This window comes from Aquila chrysaetos, chromosome 5 (genome assembly GCF_900496995.4).
Source record: "Aquila chrysaetos chrysaetos chromosome 5, bAquChr1.4, whole genome shotgun sequence".
NCBI classification, from domain to species: domain Eukaryota; kingdom Metazoa; phylum Chordata; class Aves; order Accipitriformes; family Accipitridae; genus Aquila; species Aquila chrysaetos.
In genome coordinates this window covers 18,838,243-18,859,262 of record NC_044008.1, presented here as the reverse complement: position 1 = coordinate 18,859,262, position 21,020 = coordinate 18,838,243, and the positions used below count along the sequence as shown (strand labels likewise).

At 37.9% G+C, this 21,020-nt stretch overlaps 1 protein-coding gene across 5 annotated transcripts in view; it reads right to left on the bottom strand.

Moving 5' to 3' along the window:
- Positions 1-21,020, bottom strand: part of TAFA5 (TAFA chemokine like family member 5) — a 436,466-nt gene that overhangs the window by 321,430 nt on the left and 94,016 nt on the right. For 4 of the 5 annotated variants that reach the window (XR_003923573.2, XR_003923574.2, XR_003923575.2 and 1 more), the window contains exon 2: positions 8,082-8,168. The exons of the other annotated variant lie outside the window; for it this stretch is intronic. Coding sequence is in view for 1 of the 4 variants with exons in the window: in XM_030015550.2 (XP_029871410.1) it covers positions 8,082-8,168 (87 nt within the window). In the remaining 3 variants the exon portion in view is untranslated. The remainder of the gene's footprint in view (positions 1-8,081; positions 8,169-21,020) is intronic. 5 annotated transcript variants of the gene reach the window in all.

The following is a 21,020-nucleotide window of genomic DNA, read 5'->3' as shown; positions in this document are numbered from 1 at the left end:
CAGCGCTGCGGGAAGCTGCGGGCAGGAGGCGGCCGGAGCGCCGGGCGGCCTCGGCGGGGCGGGCGGCGCCACCTGGCCCGGCCCGGCCCGGAACAGAACGGAACAGCACGGAACGGAACGGCCCGGCCCGGCCCGGCCCGTTGGGTCCTCCCCGCCGTGCAGCTCCGCGCCAAGCTGAAAGTTGCTGCGCTCCTCAGGGTGGCTGCAGATTTACTGCTCTACGTTAGCAATGAGAGTAACGCACCGATGGCCGATGCCTTACCCCGCTTTATCCGGGATAGAGATGAAAGCGCATCCATAGTTTGGAGGGTATAAAGCAAGTAAGGGAATACTTGCATGCCGAAAGCTTTGTTTTCATAGCTCTTGGGTTACGTGTTTGCATTTATGTTATTTTTTGTAATACTTAATATTTAAATATTTTCTTCATTTAAAAGAAAAAAAACAAAAACAAAACCCCAACAAAACCCAAAAACTGGGAGGGTTTCCAGATGCTTGGAAGGACAGATTAATAAAAGACCAGTATTTTCGTCAGGTAAACGTCTCCCTTGCTGTTGATGTGTGTTAAGTTCATCCCCGTGCTTTTTGGTTTTTCACTGATAGTGCATTACAAACAACTATCTTCTGAATTTTAAACTTCACACAAATCCCTATAAACCCATTTATTGCATTTACTATATTTGAAGATTACAGCAATGCAATGTTAAAGCAATGTCACAGCTACACTAGAGATATTCCACTGTAAATCCTTCATTCTGAAATGCACACTTTACTGAGAAATTGGCCATGCTTGGGCACAGTTCAAGTTGGGTTTTGTTTGTTTGTCTTTTGGGTGAAAGAAAAAAGTGCCAAGTAACTAAAGAAAATTCACACATTTTATACGCAAACATTCCCCCCCCCCCCGACATAGCAGCTTTTAAGTCCACAGGTAAGTGGATTTTAAAAATGTCTCAAACTTAAGGGTTCATCTAGTCCAGCAAAAGCAATATGTATCTTTCAGTTTGAACATGCTAAGTTTGGAGAGAAAACCTATGAAAAATTTTACACGTTGCTTCCCTTTTTAACTAAAAGCACATGAAGACCCACTGTCAATGGGTCAAAATCCCCAAATTGCTTGCTCCTTTTGAGGTGCAAGATGATAGCCCTTCTCCCATTTTAAACTAGTCTTACTTCTTTGAGCTTCTGAATTAGACGAATACTCCTGGGCTTCTGCGGGCTTTGGATCAGACCCTTTCATAAGCAAGACATCAGAATGCAGCACTGTGCTTCCCGGCCACAGGGGAGTCACTCTACATGCACACTAGTGTAAGTGGGAGCAAAATCTGGTTCAGCGCTCACACTGTACAGAGATATTTAGTCTCATAGCAACAAGGGATTCCAGAAGACTTCCCATCTGAGAGGACAGTGGTACCTGGCAACGCCGCTTGCTGTACTAAATATGGTTCACTGTGTTTTTTGTGTTTTCTAAATAGCTTTGGACCTTTCAAATTGGGTGAGTCCTATTCAGAAATATCCGTCTTCAATTTCTTTACTTGTCACCTGCATAAAGATTTATAAAATATTAAAGATATCTCAAGTTACCAGTGTAGACTTCTCTGGAAGACTTTTCTGAGTAAATGCCACTGACAAAAACTCCCCCCTTATCTTTCAGCCTATTAAGATTTGCATCCCCACCTAATGGAATAGCACCTGTCAAACAACTTCTAAGCTGCTTAGGCCAAGAGGGCTTTACAGAACTATCTCGCTGTGAATTTTCAGGTTTTTGCCAGAGCTCTGACCCCATACATCTCCAGCAATATAGAGGCAAAAGGCTGTGGTCCCAGCAGTAGCTCCTGCCAGGGAACCACTCCACAGGAACTCTCCCAGTTGCGTTTTAATGTTAAAGGAAGGATGCTCAGCACCTGAAAGCTGGTAAAGGATGGTGATGGCGTTGGAAGACATTTCCAATACAGAAGACAGTTGCAGCTGGGAAAAGTAGTGAGGAAGTAAGGAATGCATTTTCCTGATGATCAACGAGCAAGAGCAAATGTGCATGAGATACGAGTTCTTCTGAGTCCTTACGGGAAAGCAGCACAAAAATGAAGCACATAGTTTCCAAATGTGTGTTCCCTTTTGGAAATACAGCTCATTTGTTCTTTTACCAAAACTTCAATATAGTTCTACAGAACTACTAAAACTGGAACTCTGTAGCGAAGTCAGCAGCCTTTGCTCAATTCTAGAGGTTTAAAAATATTATCTATACTCTGCATTTAATTGTGTGAAAAGATTCTACCAAACTTTAGAAGATTTATTCTTCACTACTGAGATATTTTATAAATAAAAACATGCTAAAATTCCTGGAACACAAACATGTTCAGATTGTATTCCATATACCTATAGCTAAGCCCCTAGTATTTTCAGTTGTGTCAAACACTTTTCGCATAGTTATTTTATTCCTGTTCATGTAATAAACCCCAAAATTATGCATGGCCAATGCAGATCTAAATGCAGTAGCACAAGAGATGACGTTAGCCCATTTTCACTAATAAATTTGGAAATTACTGCCGGCTTTGAATGACAAAAAACAGAGCAGACAATATCTATTATTAGGTTATCTAGACCAAACCTTTGCCAATGCCCACTGGATTTCATTTTTGTTACTTTTGAGTTACTCAGGCAATAGTCTGTCACCAGTCACTTGAGGCGATTATTCCAGCCCAGTGGTTCTCTCAGCTGGAATGTTTCTCCTGATGCTATGTTTAACATTTTATTTTGTTGAAATTCACCCAGTTCATCCTTCACATATGCCTGAAGTGGCATTATAAATCTTTTTCCATTTTTAATCTAACCAAAATAGATGATATATTGAATATTTAGTAATGAATACAGATGGATATATTTCCACCAATTAGTTTTTGCAGCCTTTAAGTATTTTTTTTCCCTCTGTTCTCTGCATGCCAATGGCTGCTTCACATTTCTTTGCTACTGGGCTAGTCACAACTACGGCACTCCTCAAAATTTTATCACTGATCTTCAGCTGATGCTGGGCAAGTGCCACTACAGTAGAAATTAATCTCTAAAGAGATTCTGTTAATCTCTGGTTTATGACATGACGCAGCTGCAATACGAACCACAAACACACATCCATTTGACCATCTCCTTCCATGAACACCTAAAATTTTCACTTGTTTTTCTTTCACTTACCTAATTAGGTGATATATTATTATGTCTTCAATGATTTTTTGACAGACCAAACCCTGCTTCCTGTTCTTTCTCCTACTGGCAGATTCATAAAAGGGATAGCACAGCCTAGATAATTTAGAATAACCAATATGCAATTTCCTTGCTACAGTGCATCATGTCTACTTAGAACTTTTGATGGTTTAGGTTTTTTTTAAAATCATTTTTTTTTGCTTTTGCTTTTCAGTTGTATTATTTTGCTGTTCTTGTCTTCTTCCTACCGCCTTAATGACTTTCTATTCAGGTATGATTTTATTCCTCTTTTCTATTTATAAAGAACTGAGCCAGCAGTGCATGTCATGTGGACAGTTGCCCATTGGGAACTCATTGCGCTTTCTCCCACATAGCAGTCACCAGTTGGTAACAGCTTTTGGCCACTACTGACAAAGGCTGTATAGGAGCTGCCTAAGAAGAAGTGAAAGGCTCTGTGTAAGACCACTTTGATCCCTTGAACCACTGGTAAATTCCCCCAAAACACAAACCTGAAATGACACAATACGCCAGCCACAGGTACTATGGGTAGTATAGTCAAACTGTGTTACCATGCTCCTCCATCCATGTTGTGCTCATGGATCATCTTCCTCATATCTGCTCATCAAGCAATCTCCCCTTATATAATTCAAACCTTTAAACAGGTCACTTCTGAAATGTTGCTTTTGTCCTCTTTCGTTTTACCTTATACACTCAACCTGTTACAGGGAGCACCTAGCTTTGCAGTAGCTGCTCTGACACATTTAACAGCACAATTATAGATGATTTGGTAACCACCCATTGACTAAAAATAACCTAGCAACTGAAGACACACTTAGGTATTTATACTTAGATATCCCAGAGGAACCCTTCACAGCTCCTGTAGCTGGGGAAAACATATGTATCTCACCAAATGCAGTAGCCTAGGAATCCTCAGGGGCGGGGGCGGGGGGACGTAGCGGAAGCGATAACATTGCACAGCTGAAAGATTTTCCAGACAACACTGCCAGCTAATCCAACTCTTATCCAACTAGCTCTGCAATTAAGGTTTCCTACTGAGAACAATGACAACATTATGACCTGGGGAATTTTCTACATAAAGAAACCCCAACGCATCTGGGATTACACAATTTAGAGCCTTAAAAAATCCAGTTCCTACACTGATGGTACTCGCAACCAGTACAGATCCAAAGGAACTAGTGCCAGTATGCGTATGAGAAAATACATGAGCTGTAATGAATGAGCTGCCAATGAGGAGGGAGCCAGGGCAGCATATCCTGTGTGAGGAACCTGCAGTGCCGAAACTCATTCTTGCCTTCCAGAGTATGGGGTTTTTTTTATACGAGATGTACCAAGTTTTCACTTAACCTGTTCAAGAAGAAATATTCTCATGTCTGAAGAAAGAGACTTCTAAATGATGTGATTTAATTTCTATGATACGTGATTACATACGCTATGGCTGCCTATGTATAGTTTTACATATTTGAGGGGAAAAAGAAACTCAGTATTGAATTGACGGAACCACACATGTTTTAATGGAGAACTTGTAATACTACAGTGTCTGTCTGCCCATCCTTTCTTACCTCCAATTTTTTCTGGTTTGTTTATGGCCTTCATCTATTCTTGTTTTCAAAATACGCCTTCACTCAGCTAGAAAGACCTGAATAGGTAGCCATTTACATCCAGGGGGACAACTACTAATCTCAAAGAGAGAGGCTAGAAAGTCTCAAGGGCCTTTCTACCTGCCTCCAGTGGTAAGATTATTGCCTTGAAATGATAATGAAGTGTTCAAAGTCAGGTTGGATGGGGCTCTGAGCAACCTGATCTAGTGAAAGATGTCCCTGCCCATGGCAGAGGGCTTGGAATAGATGACCTTTGAAGGTCCCTTCCAACCCAAACCATTCTGTGATTCTATGATTCTATGATAATTCAGAGAGAGCATGCAACTATTGAAACTCACAGTTAAGATTGGTGGGCAAGGCATAGGCTTGCATGTTCCAACAGTTATAGGGCTCTTCACAAAAATCACAATGAAATTGAGAGGGCTTATCCTCATATTTTTACTTTTTATATATTTTAAGATCATCTGGATTTTTTAACACTTCTCAAAATAGAATTGTTTACTCCTTTTTTAGAAAAAGGATTTGTGTTATAACCAGGATGATTAAACACATGAAATTAACAGAATTTAGTTACGATCCAGCATCAATTCCTGAGGGTCTAGCCTAAATGCACACAACTAAAATGCTGTAACATTCGGTGAATAAGTTCTTAATTGCAAATGAGATCCATGGAGAAAGCCATGCTGAATAAGCAGTGACTCTCTGAGTCAAGGCACAGCAAACCTTTATAGAATGGCCAATAGCAGTGTTGTATGGAAAAGTTAATAAGCTAATATAATGGGGGGTTTTGTTGCTTCCTCCACCTTAGTGGAAGGGGAAAAAAAAAAAAAAATCCAAACTCTACAGGAGTGAATTTTACTATACAAACTCATACACGCTGGCAACTTAGCCAATAAGCTCTTTGACCTATAGCTTGAACTTTAACCAGAGAACTTTCTTTACATTTATTTAGCTGTTGACTTTCCACCTCAAAACCTGGATGTCGCAAAAAATGATCAGGAGATGAAGTCAGGCCACAGTGGACATTTTTAATTCTTTCCATTAGCGATTCTTACTGCATTAAGTAGGAAAGGGAGCTGCAGCAAAAATGGAGCATATCTAGAACAAACCAGGCACCTCCACAGTTAGTTAGAACAGGTTCTGAACATATGAGGAGGAGATGACGATACCCTCTGTAATGTTTTAGCACGTTGGGTGATATTACTGAGGGAAGAGGTAATCTTTGGTTGCTAATAAGCTAGTGGAGGGGAAACAAATATTTTTCAGACAAATGTTAAGTGCAGATGCTTTAAAAATTATTGAAAGCCTCAAATAAACAGTTGAAAATTGTTACATGCACAAAATGAACAATTATTACATTTTAAGTATAAATTAAAATGGGTTTACCACTATGGCACTCTTTTTTTTTTTAACCTGAAAACTCTCATGTTTTCAAGAAATCTACACCTGCATCAGACTGTGATGTTACAGGAGGCCCAGAATTTTATATATTAAGTTTCTTCTGGGTCTGTGTTCAGGACTTCATTCCAAAATTTTGACTAAGTAAAGGAGAAAATGGTTTTTAAATTTTTAATCTTAAATCTTAGAACACAGACTCATTTGTCATTCTGAAATATAAACCAATAATTTTACAAGCCATTCATGTATAATATAGTTCACTTGATAGTAAAGAGAAAAAAAAAAAACTATTAGCCAGTCTCTAGCTTTTATTAGATATGGCCTGTTAATACTAAATGGTATAAGAAATATTTTGTTCAGTAGGATGAAAATGGATTACTGCAAGCTAATCTGAGATTTATTACTGGACTCTGTGGAATTAACACACTGGAGGCCCATCTGTGTACACCTGGGGTGGGATAATGGCAAGAACTGCAGACTAATATAACCTTCCCTTGCATGCACAGCCTATTTATTATTTGCTTGTCTATTTGTTTTTGTGGCAAGTTTATTTCTTCCATTTACCAGATACATCAGGCAGCTTATAGTTTACTACAGTTAATGAAGTAGCCACTGTATAGCAGCTTCCCACAAAACTTTTTGTGAAAAGCATATTTTTAAAGGGAAACATCTCTTTGGTTTTGTTTTGAATCGTGCTGTTCTAATAGGAACCATTTTTCTGTGTGCTTGCATTGTTTTAAAGTAGAAAGCTTTAATTACAATATCAAATTAAGCATCTACGATTTTGGCATTTAACAAAACGCTAGCTATTAAAATAACACCCTTGGCACATAGGGCAGTATTATCTTTAAGATGCAACTTAAGCTAGTGAGAGTGCACAGCCTGAACTAACTTCCGTAAAAATCCTGGAGACATTGTAGCTGATTCGGCTGGATTTCAGCTGGATAAAACATTACAAAGAGCATTATAAAAACTTTGTAAGAGAGAGAACATCCTTCTCTACAGCAGAATATTAACTCTCCCTGGACATTGCTTAACCTTAAATAGAGAAGGAGTGAAGTGGATCATGGAATGCTCTTTGTGCCAGCTCCTGGGAGGTTTTTAGCATCACACCTGTACTGGACTGTCCTGATCATCATACTCATCAGCAGGCTTTTGAACAAGAGACAGAAAGCTTTCTCTGATTTTTTCACTTAATGCACACTCAGTGAAAGCCCCACACCAACACCCCATGTCTACACTGTCCTTCATGCACTGTTCAAGTTCACTAGTCCGTTTGTTTTTAGTTGCCTGTGTCCATATCCGAAAGGGCAAATGAGTCATGATAGCTAATTTCTCCTAACTGAACAAGAGTGTGTAAGGTAATATGTAGATAGAAGGGGTGATCCAGGAATTACAGCTTGAATGTGAGTTTAAGTCTTAAACTAGCATATTGGTTAAGCCATGCCCACAGAAACAGTTAGGTTTGACCCTAAAGTCACAGTAAAAATCTGAGTATGGTTTACCTCACCAGTATACTAATATAATGGTAATATTATGACATTACATTAGTATAATATTATACATTGAATGGCTACTATAGAAAAAGTAGACACATCAGAAGTGGGTAATGATGAATTAAAGTTTTATGTAGGTATGAATTACCACATACAAATTAGATATTGTACTTAATTGTTTACAATACTGGTTACCTTTTTTTTTTTTACAAAAAAAAAATGTTTACTTGGTTTTGTTTACCATTTCAGAGGAAACTGGTAGAGTCTATTCTGTCAATAATACACAGAATAGTAGGTAGTAACACAGTTTATAAACTATATGCTTTCAATCCATGCCATAGTGCTTTGAGAATGTGTCAACACTCAGTGATTTCCTTACCCAGCTCAAAAGCATCTTGGAAGCACCCCGGGCAATGTCTCATATACAGCCATTGAGGGTTATCCGCTCCAAAATAGCTGTTATAATCTGAATGGAAGAACCATAAATGATTCAATTGAAATCACTTCTGAAAATGCAACAGGAAATGAACACAGAATAAACTACAACATTAGGGGGTCTAACAGCCCGCACACCTGAAGGTTTAGAATTGAAGACTTGGGCGTTTCCCCTTACAACCATCCTACTGTATGCGTAACAGCTACTTTAAGATGCTGAGAACAGTATTCATAAAATTGACCTTCACTGATTTTAGAAGAGTTTTTTGCATCATTTCAGGTATAAGGTAACCAAACACATCCAACTGCATCTGACATAACTGAAACTTGGTAAAAGAGTCTCTCTCCCCCCCACTCTCCTTCTCTGAAAGAGGTTAAGTATTCATATCTTCCCTATAAAAGAGATATAGTATAGTACATAGCACTTATCTAGTTATAGCCTTCCTAGTAAAACTGAATATCTAATGCCACCAAATGTTGGATCCACAGCTTGCTTTGTGTTTTTTTTCCCTTTATGAAGAAACAATGCCAGAGAAAAAAAAAATCTTTTTCTTTCACAGAAAACTAATGGAATTCTATAAAACCAGAACAAATCAAACTCCCCAAACACATGACAATTACTTCTAGAAACAAGGGACTAGCAAAAGACAGTGTACTAACTAGAATAATTGCTGTGGCTAAATAGGATATTTTAGGTTTATGTGGAATGCCAACCACATTTTGTATTGTTTTTTTCTCTTTGCCTACATATAACAGATTTTTTTTCTTCCATTAGGTACCATTAGGTTTTAATTTTTTTTTTTCATAATCACTTCAGAACAATATAGAGGAGATATGAGAAGCAGGTGTGTACTTTATGTAGTAAACTGAAATATCAGATACTATGAGCAAGATAGCATCTAATTATATATTAAGTATTGCCTGAGGGATCTGCAAGGAAGAAGTTATTCTGTTGATGTAAACATGTGCAACTGGCATCAATCCTGAAGACATGCCATAGGTATGAAGGTGTTTATCAATAATGTTGTCCCATCAATGTGGATAGAATCAGTGTATGACCAATGACCTCCTACTGTGAGAAACAGCTGCAATTTACTTACTTTGCCATAAGGAAAAGGCCTTACCCTTTCCAGATAACGTACCCTGCTGCTTCTCATACAGAAAAACATCCTCAAGAAGCCAGTCATTAAAACATAGTAATGCAACTGTAATAGCTTGAGTAGGTTTAACTGTTTTCTTTTCCTTTCCCAGATATACTGCTGAAGATGTGTATCTTCCTTTTGACAGACACAACATAGGACAAAAAAATTTTAACAGAAATTTGACTTTTCCACTGGTCGTGGTGCTCATCTTTTTTAATTGGCTGACTATCAGAACTGAGTTTTGCAAACAAACAGGCACCTTTTGTTTTTTTAAACTGTTTTTTTCAAACTATATTAATCTTTATCATCCCAATTATTTTTTGTGTGATGCATACAGTGTATCAAAGAGGATTAGTTTGACACAAAATGTAAAATATTTCCCATTTTTTAAGAAGATAAAAGTAATCCTTCAAGTTACATTTTTTCCTGAATATTTCAGTAGAGAATTTATTGTCACTGCAGTAGCCTACTATGAATTTATATTTGTACAGGAAACTTTTGGTAATGAAGGATTTTACTCAAATAATGCCTAATAAACAGAAACATGAATAAACTAAAAGTTGAAAAGACATGTTATTGTATAAAACAACTGAGAGAAAATAATATTTCATGAACAATTGTTAATGACGTTTCCTCTCCTTGACTTTATTGATACTTTTTTATTCAAACCTGCATTGAGTTAGTTATATTACAAAATCTGGAAATCTGATTAAGAATCCCCTAATACAGGTCTTGCATTTACTGACAAACAGAAAGAAAAGATGGCTGTACTGAGTCCTTAGCTAAACCCAGACAACAGGATACAATACATGAGGTTGGGAACAGCCTGATGGTTGTGAATCCAAGTTAAGACTAGGAGTTGATGGTTGTGGCTCCTTTTGTAATAAGTTTGTACAATGCTGCAATAGTGTACTTTCTTTCTTTCTTTCATTTTTAGTTCTTCTGTTCAGAGTAGTATATGATATATGTGTGTATAATAGAGGATAATATCAACCTCGTTCAATCCCCAATACTTGTAGAGAGAAAAAAAAAATAATGACAAAGGTCTCTTCTCCTGCATTGTGGGGAAAGTCTAACCAGAAATAACAATATTGTTTAAAAACAATATTCATCTTGAGAAGCCATCATCTTGATAAGCATTTCCACTATCACTCATATGGGGTACTTTATTAAAAGCAATCCTATTCAGTACCTATTCAAACAACAATAGTGGAGGGATGGATTTCACAGCAAATGGCAAATTAGTAACAAGCAATCCTATGAACCCCGGAACAAATGAGGCCTATTTTCCTGTATGTTTACAACCTGTAATTGACTGCAGGCTCTGATTTCCTACAGTTGCATACTTTTTAAGACCATGTTGATCCTCTACATTTAATATGGTAGGAGAGGACATGGTATCTGTTCCCACCATTGGGACATTTATAGGGTCTCTGTCTTCTAATGATCACCTATATTCATAAACCTTTTGAAACTTATGTTAGATGCTCCTGTCTCTCTGAGAAATTTGGTTGACCTCAGCCCCCAAATTAAAAAGTTATACATGGATGAACAACAGATATCTTGTTTCCTGAGCCTCAAAAACTGCAGAGCCCTCTTCACTGCCCTCAGGGACTGCTCACACTCTTTCAAATCCCTTACTTCCATAATTTGTCTGCTGCCACTAGTTTCTGCAAATAAAACCAAAACAAGCTATAACAAAACAAAACCCTTTATGAAGTCTTTGCAGCACCTATTCCCCCTATTCTCACCAACAAGTCCTCACAAAGGCCTTGGGAATATTGGATATTCTTCTCCTTCTCCTTGGTGCTGAGCCCCATATTCAGATTTCAATACCGTACAGCACTCAGCCAGGCAAATTATCAAATCAAATTACAGTGGCTTACCAATTTACCTCCCATCAGCTCTAAAGCAATACCTTGTTAACCTGCTATAACTGTGTTGTGTGTCTGAACTGAACACGTATGAGTGAAGGTTATTTCAGAAAGAAAGGACAGACTGAAAGAGCAGCTTATATCCACAAGGAAAAAAACAGGGTAGACATTTGAGCAAACTGTTTAACTTTAAAGGCAATTAGGCAATGGAATGACTTGCCTGAGGAGGTAGTTTAGACAATGTAATGAGAAGTGCTTAAAATAGAATAAACTATTTGCGAGACAGATACAGATGTAAATAATCCTCCATGTTTTGAACTAGATGAATCAGGAGAGGTCTCTTTTCTATTCAAATGTCTGACTATAAAAATTCTATTCTCTTTCCTTGGGAACAGCTTTCAAACTTATGACTGTTTACACCTGTTCTGAATACTAAAGTGAAACTGCACTCCAAAAGGCAGTTTAACCTCACTGTATCATTATAAAGTAGATTTATTCATAACAAGCATCTATGAAAAACTTCCAGCAAAAAAGGCCTTAGTCAGGGAGATGCACATTGTTGCAAAAATGGATTGTTTCTCTAAGTGCTTATATGGCCCCATCGCTATAGTATCCAAGCGCCTTACAAACATTAATGAATGTATTCTCACAACACTCCTGGGAGATAGAGATAGTATTATTAGCTAATGCACAAAGAGTAGCTTGTCCAAAGTCACACAGAAAGTCTGTGGCACAGCCAAGACTCAAAACTGTGATTTCCTGCCCACTGCTGTAACCATGACTATATTCTCCTGTCCATATACAGCATTTCAAAATATGTTACATATAACCTCAGATCTTCACACAATAAGCCTTTCTGTTCAGCTGTAGATCCAACCGCTGACTTAATAAATAAAAATAACTTTGTTTATCGGGAAGCTTCATTACGGCAACAAATTTGCAGGTTACTGAAACAATGACAGTTATATGGGCCATAACTGGTTCTGATATATGAGCGCAGTGAAAAAGAATTCCCTGATCATCACATTCAGAACAGGAGGCATCATATCCAGAACATGATTTTGATACCAAAATATTTTCCTTCAGATAATGTAAAGTGTTACATTACACAGAGAAGTCTGGTTTTGAGAAAAAAAAAAAAAAAAAAAAAAAAAAAAAAAAACCAAAACCAACGGCTAGCTGTATTCCCTACATAGTTCCTTTTGGATAAACTATTTCTGTAATAAGACATATACAGTATTTTCAATTTTAATGAGGTCAAATCTGGAGGGACAACTGCAGTAAGTGTATTTACCCCTGAATATCAGAGAACAGAATCTGGCTTATAAAGTTAATATTATAAAAATGCAAATATATGATATTTATAAATATATATGGGTTTGCCATTGTTCAGATTCATTTTAATGAATTCAGAGATCTGATCAAATGATAACAGGATTCTTCTGAATCAGGAACACAGCAACTTGTCTTTCATTTTGCCAGGGTGAAGCATAGGCGTTACATTTTTCCTCAAATGCTAAACAATTAAAAAAGAGAAAACAGAGGACAACTGCATAAATAATGGAAAAGGATATGAACGGGTAGTAGGTCACAAAGTGACTAATGATTCAAAAAATACAATATTGTTGCAAGGAAGTGACATATAATTTTGGAATTCATTGGCAGAAACAAAAGACAAGGTAAATTGTGTCTCCTGAACTTCACTCCTGAAGTTCCAATAACAGCACTTTTCTCAGTTTGTGGCTTCATGTTTTAAGAAAGAAGTAGATAAATTAGACCTGGTTTTAATTAGAGCTACCAGTATAGAAAAGGGGATTTACATTAGATGCTAACTGAAAAGAGTCGAGCTATCAGGATAGTTAAATGATGGAGCAGATTATCTTTGATAGGGAATCCACATCTCAACACGTGTTTAAGAACAAGTTAAATAAATATCCATTAGGGGCGATCCTAATTCACATAAGAGGATAGACTAGATTGTGTCCTCAGATCTATTTGTCTAACACATATATTTAATCACTGTACAAATGGTACAAAGTTATTCAGATCACTTATTCTCCAAGAACCCCTATTCTAGAATCCCTTATTCCCTCCTCTTTCTCTCCCACTCTCCCCACCTCTCTTTCTCTTACTCTTACTCTTTCCCTTTTTCTTTCTTCCTCCCTCCTTCCCCCATCAGCTCTCTCTCTCCCTTTATGTCTTTCTCTTTCTTCTCTCATCCTTTCATCCATTCCTCTGTTCTTTCTATATGCTTTTAAAGTGACATAACCCTAGTGGGACTGGAAATTCCTGAGGTGTCTACCTTTAGCAACCTTACCATGTTAAGGAACATCCTATTCTGAGGGACCAGATACCTGTTACCTATAAGACTACATAAAGATCCCAATTTAGATAAGATGTGATTTAAGTTCCTATCATACCTTCACTACAGGACCAGAAAACTGCAATGCCTTGGTACTTCTGGTTAATTTTTATTATCATTTTTATTACCATTGCATAATAGAAAAATCATGAAGGTAGACTGTACATTAGCAAAGTTATCAGATTACAGAAACAGAGACTCTTGCTGTTAAAGAGCTTAGGTGCTCAGTTAGGTTGCAGAAATAGCTTTTAATTTTCTCTGATTCTCCCAAGTCCAGGGAAAGGTTTTTTTGCCTGCTACTGTAAGCTATGTGCTTACGTTTGCACATGCAAAAAATCATACTCTGATTCAATATGGTAAGTATAGATCATTCTGTTTCATAAAAGCCAAATGAATGTCACATAAAAGACAGCAAACTGGTGTCCTGTACCATCAGTTTGTCTCCTTTCATTTCTTTTGAGACCGTTGAAACAGGGACTGGATAGAGATAACTGGAACTGCACTCAAAAGAATAATAGGATTAAATAGTTCCTAGTTCCAGGTGGGATGCAGCGTTTAAACAGTCAAACAGGAGTGGAGGAAATGTTTGTAATGAAGGACTAAAGGAAGACTTTAAACTTGGAGCACCCTCTTGGAGATATAATACCCTCTGGAACGGCTTTGTAAAAATGAGATCAGACCATGCGATCTGGTTAGAACAGGTTACTGTATTCTTCATCCTACTTTGGCCCCAGAGATATACAGCTGATTGGGAGAAACTATTCAGTTATCTGAAATTGTACAAAAGCCATAATAGTACCAACAACTGTATTTTCACTATGTGAAATGGCACCCTACATACCTGCCACTAGGAAGGAGTATGGTCCCTTATACAACCAATTCCTATTCACTGGAGTACAGTTTATTAGAATGGCTATATTTGTGTGCAGTTTAGAAGTTACTGTATAAAGGATTCATTAAAAAAAATGCACTGTTGGGCAACTCCAGAAGTGCACACATGGAGCAAAGTCCTCACTCAAGGAGAAAATGAACCTTTGCCTAGAATGTGGAGGAACCTGCAGGATGCTTTTCAAAAAATCTGGAAAGAAAGACTACTGAAGATAAAAGTGGGTACCAGAGAGCCCACTTACAAGATGTTAGCAAGGGCCCTCTGCTGTGAAGTTTGTGGAGTGCCTGGCCAAACACTAATGAAGAAAGCCACAGGAATCCCATACTGGAAACTGAAAGTTAAGCTGCTAAATATGAACATATGGAGCTAGGCAAGCTGTAGGACTCCCAGCTAGTTGTGATAGTTTAGACAATAGCACTTGTCATTCCTCATAGGAAGATGATATCAAAAAAAAGGAGTCTTAGAACTGTATCAGTTAAAATGGATGGCTTCACTTAAAATGGACAACAACCATTGACATAACCAGCAAAGGGGATGATGATGACTCAGTGAACAAAAAAATCATAAAGTGTTACTTGACATTCGGTCATGAGCAGCATTGTGCTAATTTTACCAAGAGCTAACACATAGTCAACAACATATAGAGGTAAGATGTTAGAGAATGGCACAAGCAAAGCAAATTCATTCTCTCCTGTGAAAGGTCTTATTTTCATTGACTGCATTAATAATCTCCAGTCTGGCAAATGAATTCTAAAAGACAGTCAGAAATCTAGTTGTGGGGTGTTTTTTTGTTGGAGTTGTGGGGGTTTGGGGGGTTTGGTTTTTCTTTTTGGATGGTTGGTTTGGTTTTTTCTGTGTCTGTGCTTGACTATGGGAAAGCACACAGTTTTTCTGACTTCCACTCCGAAAACGAGAGCCCAATGAATGGGAAAAATCTGGGGAATTACTGGTAATTATCACACAGAAGCTCAGTGAAAACATGAGACTGCCTCATGTAGCCTCATTTCACTAGGAAACACAGATAATTTCCTCTAATTTCACAGAATCACAGAATAGTTGAGGTTAGAAGGAACTTCTGGAGATCATCTAGTCAAATGTCCCTGCTCAGAGCAGGGTCAACTGGTGATGCAGGTCACTCAGGACTGTTTCTCTGTCAGGATGTGGATGGCCACAACTTTGGTGAATAATCTGTTCCAATGTTCAATCAACCTTACAGTTAAAAAAAAAAAAAATTTCCTATGTTTAAATGGAATTTCTTGTATTTCAATTTATGCCCATTGTCTCTTGTCCTGTCATAATAATTTAGCCAAAACTTAACTAAAGCTTCAGCAAAATGGAAGAAATCAAAGTTGATGATAGCAAAACTTTATGTGAGTCAAATTGTTGAGTCAGTCTTGAAAGGAAGGATAATTCATATCACATCTAGTATTAATTTCAGTGAATTTAAAAAAAAATTAATTGCACTGTCAGTGATTAAAGAGTCATAATTATGTTCATGTGCAGTAATATATATTTAATGACATAGTTTAGTCTACAGGAAGAAGTACAATAACAAAATAACTGGTGATATTCTCAGGAAAATAATGTCTATCCAGCTGTTTCCATGAAGATGGTGCTACTACGTCTTGTCAGATACACCCTAAGGAAATTAGTAAGTAATTCAGTCACAATATGGGAACACAACTGGAACCCAACGGACATTGAACTATGCATCTTATATTCATGTGCTAAGCATACAGACTAAACTATTATGATCCAGTTTTCCACCTGCACCACAGTGGATGTGGAACGGCAAATAATTCAAATTGAAGCAAAGAAGTAGGACAAAGAAATAATGCAGTAACATGACCCTCCAGTTGCAATACAAGCTACACCATAACAGTAAGTAAGTAAATCCAAAGAAATCATATTAAACCTGCACATAACATATATTTAGATGAAGTTTTATTGTAGTCCACCCTTTTTTTCCATTATAAACTGATGGGCTTTGATAAATTAAAACAAATGCTGAAGAAAATAAAATATATTCAAAAGAAGAAACTGAGCCCATAGTTCAGTCTGAGAACAAAGAAAAAGTTAGAAATAACCAGAATATTGAAAAAATACATTATTGGGCTGGTCACCTACTTTCTCAGTTAATTTTGCATTCCTTGTATTTCAGTTATCTTTGATATATAGGTCCAGTTATATGATCTTGCCTTTTGTGATTGTATGAAAAGGTTCAGTATGCACAGAAAAGAATTTTCATAGAAAGGCAAGTGACATGCAATGGTAGGGAGCTCCTGGGAATAGCTAAACTGGAATAAAATCTTCTGAAAGATAAAGACAACTTAGAAAAGTCTGGTGCCTATCTGCTCCCAAACCTACTGTGAGACCACTTGAGAAACAAGGTGAAGATTGTGAGGCTTTTCTGTCCTACTTACACTAGAAAAATAAACATTTTTAAGCCTGGAATATGCAACAGCTACATTGTTACAGAATATAGCATATTTAGTTACAGTGAGTATGTATAGTTATAGTATACTACTTGTATTAAAACACGAGTTGCAGGACCATCTTTAGTTTACCTGTTTCTGATCCTGCCACTATTAAAGTAAGATTTTTTTTTTTCTCTTTGACAAAAGTTAATGGTTTGTGTTTAGAAATTTAATAAATATGTTGCATTCAATATGGTGAGAATGAATGAATGAGATTCATAACATTGAAAGTCTCAAATCACATGACAGACAACAGTTCGCATACATTTCTTACAGTCAGGTAATCGAACTAACTGAAACAGGACCCTTGATCTATATTATTAAGTATTTGCAGTTGATTCTGGCTCAACCATCATGGTTTAAGCCCAGCTGGTAACAAAGCACCACGCAGCCGCTTGCTCACTCCTCCCCCCCGGCCCCAGTAGGATGAGGAGGAGAAAATACAAAGAAAAGCTCGTGGGCTGAGACAAGGACAGTGAGGGATCACTCACCGATCATGGTCATGGGCAAAAGACAGGCCCAACTTTGGGGAATAAACAAAATCAATTTAATTCACTACAAATCAAAACAAAACAAGGATATTAGGAAGTAAAACTAAACCTTAAAACATCTTCGCCCACCCCTCCCTTCTTTCTAGGCTTAACTTTAATCCTTATTTTCTCTACCTCCTCCCTCCAGTGGCGCAGGGGGACGGGGAATGGGGGTTGGGGTCAGTTCCTCACACCTTGTCTCTGCCGCTCCTTCCTCCTCAGGGGGAGGACTCCTCACTCCTCCCCTGCTCCACCGTGGGGTCCCTCCCGTGGGAGACAGTCCTTCACGAACTTCTCCAATGTGAGTCCTTCCTATGGGCTGCAGTTCCTCACAAACTTCCCTGGCGTGGGTCCTTTCCGCAGGCTGATCTTCAGTCACAGACTGCTCCAGCGCGGGCCTTCCCATGGAGTCACGGCCATCTTGGGGGGCCTCCGCTCCCCTCCATGGGCTGGGGGGGGACAGCCTGCCATCTCACCACGGGCTGCAGGGGCAGCCCCTCCTCTGGCGAACCTCCTCCCCCTCCTTCCTCCCTGACCTCGGTACCCGCAGAGGGGTTCCTCTCCCATCCCAATCCCCTCTCTGCTGCAGGTTCCCCCTCTTAACTCTGTTCTCCCAGAGGCGATACCGCCGTCGCTGACGGGCTCGGCCTGGGCCAGAGGCGGGTCCCACTCGGAGCCGGGGAAGCTTCGAGCAGCTTCTCACAGGAGCTGGCCCTGCGGCCTCTCCCCTGCTACCAAAACCCCGCCGCACAAACCCAAAACACTCAACATCAAACTAGAGAAGAAGCATAAAATACCATTCCTGTTCAACTGTGACTGGGATCTGTATTGTCCTTGATTTGCATCTTGGTAAAAAGAGAAAGTGATGGCTATAGCTGTCCGCAAATTAGGAAAGGGTTGCTTCCTTGGAGTTAGTGATGCAGTCACAAATTTCTGGCAAAGTTACTTCAGCAATTAACCATGGCTATATAATGGCAAGCTTTGAATGACAGCCAGAAGGACTTGGTTCTAACAAATAATAATTTTAAGTGGGGTCTTGCTCTTATTTCTGACATAGGAAATGGTTTCCAACAGAAGAGGGTGACAGAAGCGGTGTTGTTCAGCATAACAGTAGCATGCAATACTAGCCAACACATGCATCTACAGGCCAGCATGGCAAAGGTATTTCTTCCATGGGTTTCCATGTCCACAGAAACGATACTGCAGTCAACTCCACATGAATCCTGGCAATAAGCTAAGTAGATAATATATTCTTGCTCCAAAACCTTATATAGTATTTATCTTACATGTGCAGTATGAACATGACAAGTACCTGACTCTAAGAAACAGAGATTTTCAAAACACTGACAAAAGCCTGAACTAAGACCATTAACAGTAAATATTGCTAAAACTGGAGGTTTAAGGCAACATTTTAATGCCAGTGGCATCATGGTCCTGTCTCAAACATAACAATTTGACATCTTGTTCATACGTCAGTTCCTGAAGGGCTTATATATTTAAGAGTAACTCTAGAGTACATTCTAACCAACAGGGCTATTTCACCATGGTAATTAGGAAGAATTTGTAAAGTAAATGCTCAGTTTATGGGAACAGTAACTAAACAATGCAAGGATCAGCACTGCTGATTTGTCAGAGAGTTGGATTGTAGGATTATTCTTTTTTCTGCTTCTTCTCATTCTCTTATTTAATAAACACCTTCTTCCTTATAAAGTGCATCTGACTTAGAACTGTACCTGCAATTGCTAGCAAAACATAAGCAGTTTCAGCTTTAAAAGCCACAGCTTTCCAGTGGCTGGATAGCCACAGCTATCCAGGAGTGGTCCAACAACATACATAGCTGAAAATGTTAGATTTCTTCTAAATGTACATCCATTTTATGTTGCTTTTAAAGATGATTTCTTAGATCTCTCTCTGCTTAGCCCAAGGATTTTAAGTGGCTAGAAGATGAATAAAATAGAATTCTGTGAAATCTAATTGAGATCTCAGAGTTCTGTAAGTATATTGCATCAATAAGATTTCTTAAACATACAGCTGGCATTTTGCATAAATGCAAGTTTAGCTCTGTAATGAGTGAATGGCTTTGTTTATTTTTAAATATCAGACAATTGACTGAGTCTGAATTTAGGTAATATATTACTTTATGGAATGGTTAGGAATTGCAGCATTATTTAAAATTTGGAAAGACAAAGACATGAATGAAACTTTCATTTAGAAGGTTATAGTTATGGCACATGGAAAACAACACACTATTAGAAATATTTCAATAACTAATCCTTTATAAATAGTGATATCAACAGAACTGCAACTTTCATTCAGGAATTGCAAATATACAAGGCCAAATTTTGTTCTAAAATCTGTTTTTGAATTAGCTCCTGCTGAAGCTTAAGAGAAGGTGGGCCCATGTACTAAGCAGAGAACCTGGTCACACAAGGTGTGATAGCTATTTATTTTAAACATCTTCAGGACAATTTGAGCTCAGACACTGAGCACACTGTAAGCCATTTAAGGCCACAGAGGGAGCTAGTAGCATAGTTAGATTAAAATTCTTTCTGTCCCTGCCCATCAAGACATCATTCCTGGTCATTATTAGATCATTTTCTCTAATTATAATAAAAAAGCCTTCCTTGTCCTTAATAAGCATATCCTCACATTTATATGTGTTAAACTACTGAATTTAGCATTTATTTGCAAGAGTATTTCTCATGTTTATCTCCAGAGAAAAGTTTGTTTGTTTGACAGGTTTGTTTGCTTGTCTTCTAAACTGAGAAACATACGTATAGCATATGAAAAGTGAAAAGATCAATAGCATTTTCAATGTTCGCTCAAAATATCAGAGATTAAATTCCTAACGAGTCAACAGGTTAAGGAAAATTAGAGCAAAGTGTTAATTGCATCTTTGTAATTCTTCTGGTTTTGTTTTTTTTTTTTTCAATTAAAGCTTAATAGTTTGAACTTTTCATCACTGCAGAGTAACATAACAGATTAAAATCATATTGCATGACATCCCAAAACAAGGGATTTGCAGGGAAGCTGAGGGACAATATCACATCATGCTATAAATTAATGCAACAAATTAAAGACAAAAAAGAGAGAGAGAAACAAAGCAAAACAATACCTAATATCTTAGTTTGCTTCCTCTCCTAAGCATTGAAGCAGAAACCTTTATAGAGAGGACTTCATCACAGCCTTCCTAAAGGACAGGTTTGCATGACCTCAGAGGATGTAGTGTATTCCATAAAGAAGAAGAACACTACAAATAATTGTTTATAATCAATAAGATATATTATAAATGCACTTTTTGAAACTTTTAACTGATCATTTCTCTATAATGATTATATACCCCTTGCACATACGTTATTATTGAAGCAATCCATGCTTCCTAGTGCTGCCATGAGCTGTCCTTTCAGCACCACAACCTACCACAGCGCTAGCAATGGTTGTACTACTTAAACTCCTCGAATTAACTCCAGCAGTTAATTACCTTATGAAACAAGAAGAGTGCTGCACTCGTTTTCAGACTCTAAAGCTTATAAGTTTAAAGACACAAGTTAAACTATTCAAAATGAGATCTGAGTTATACATATGTAAAAGTAGTCATTTACAATGAGC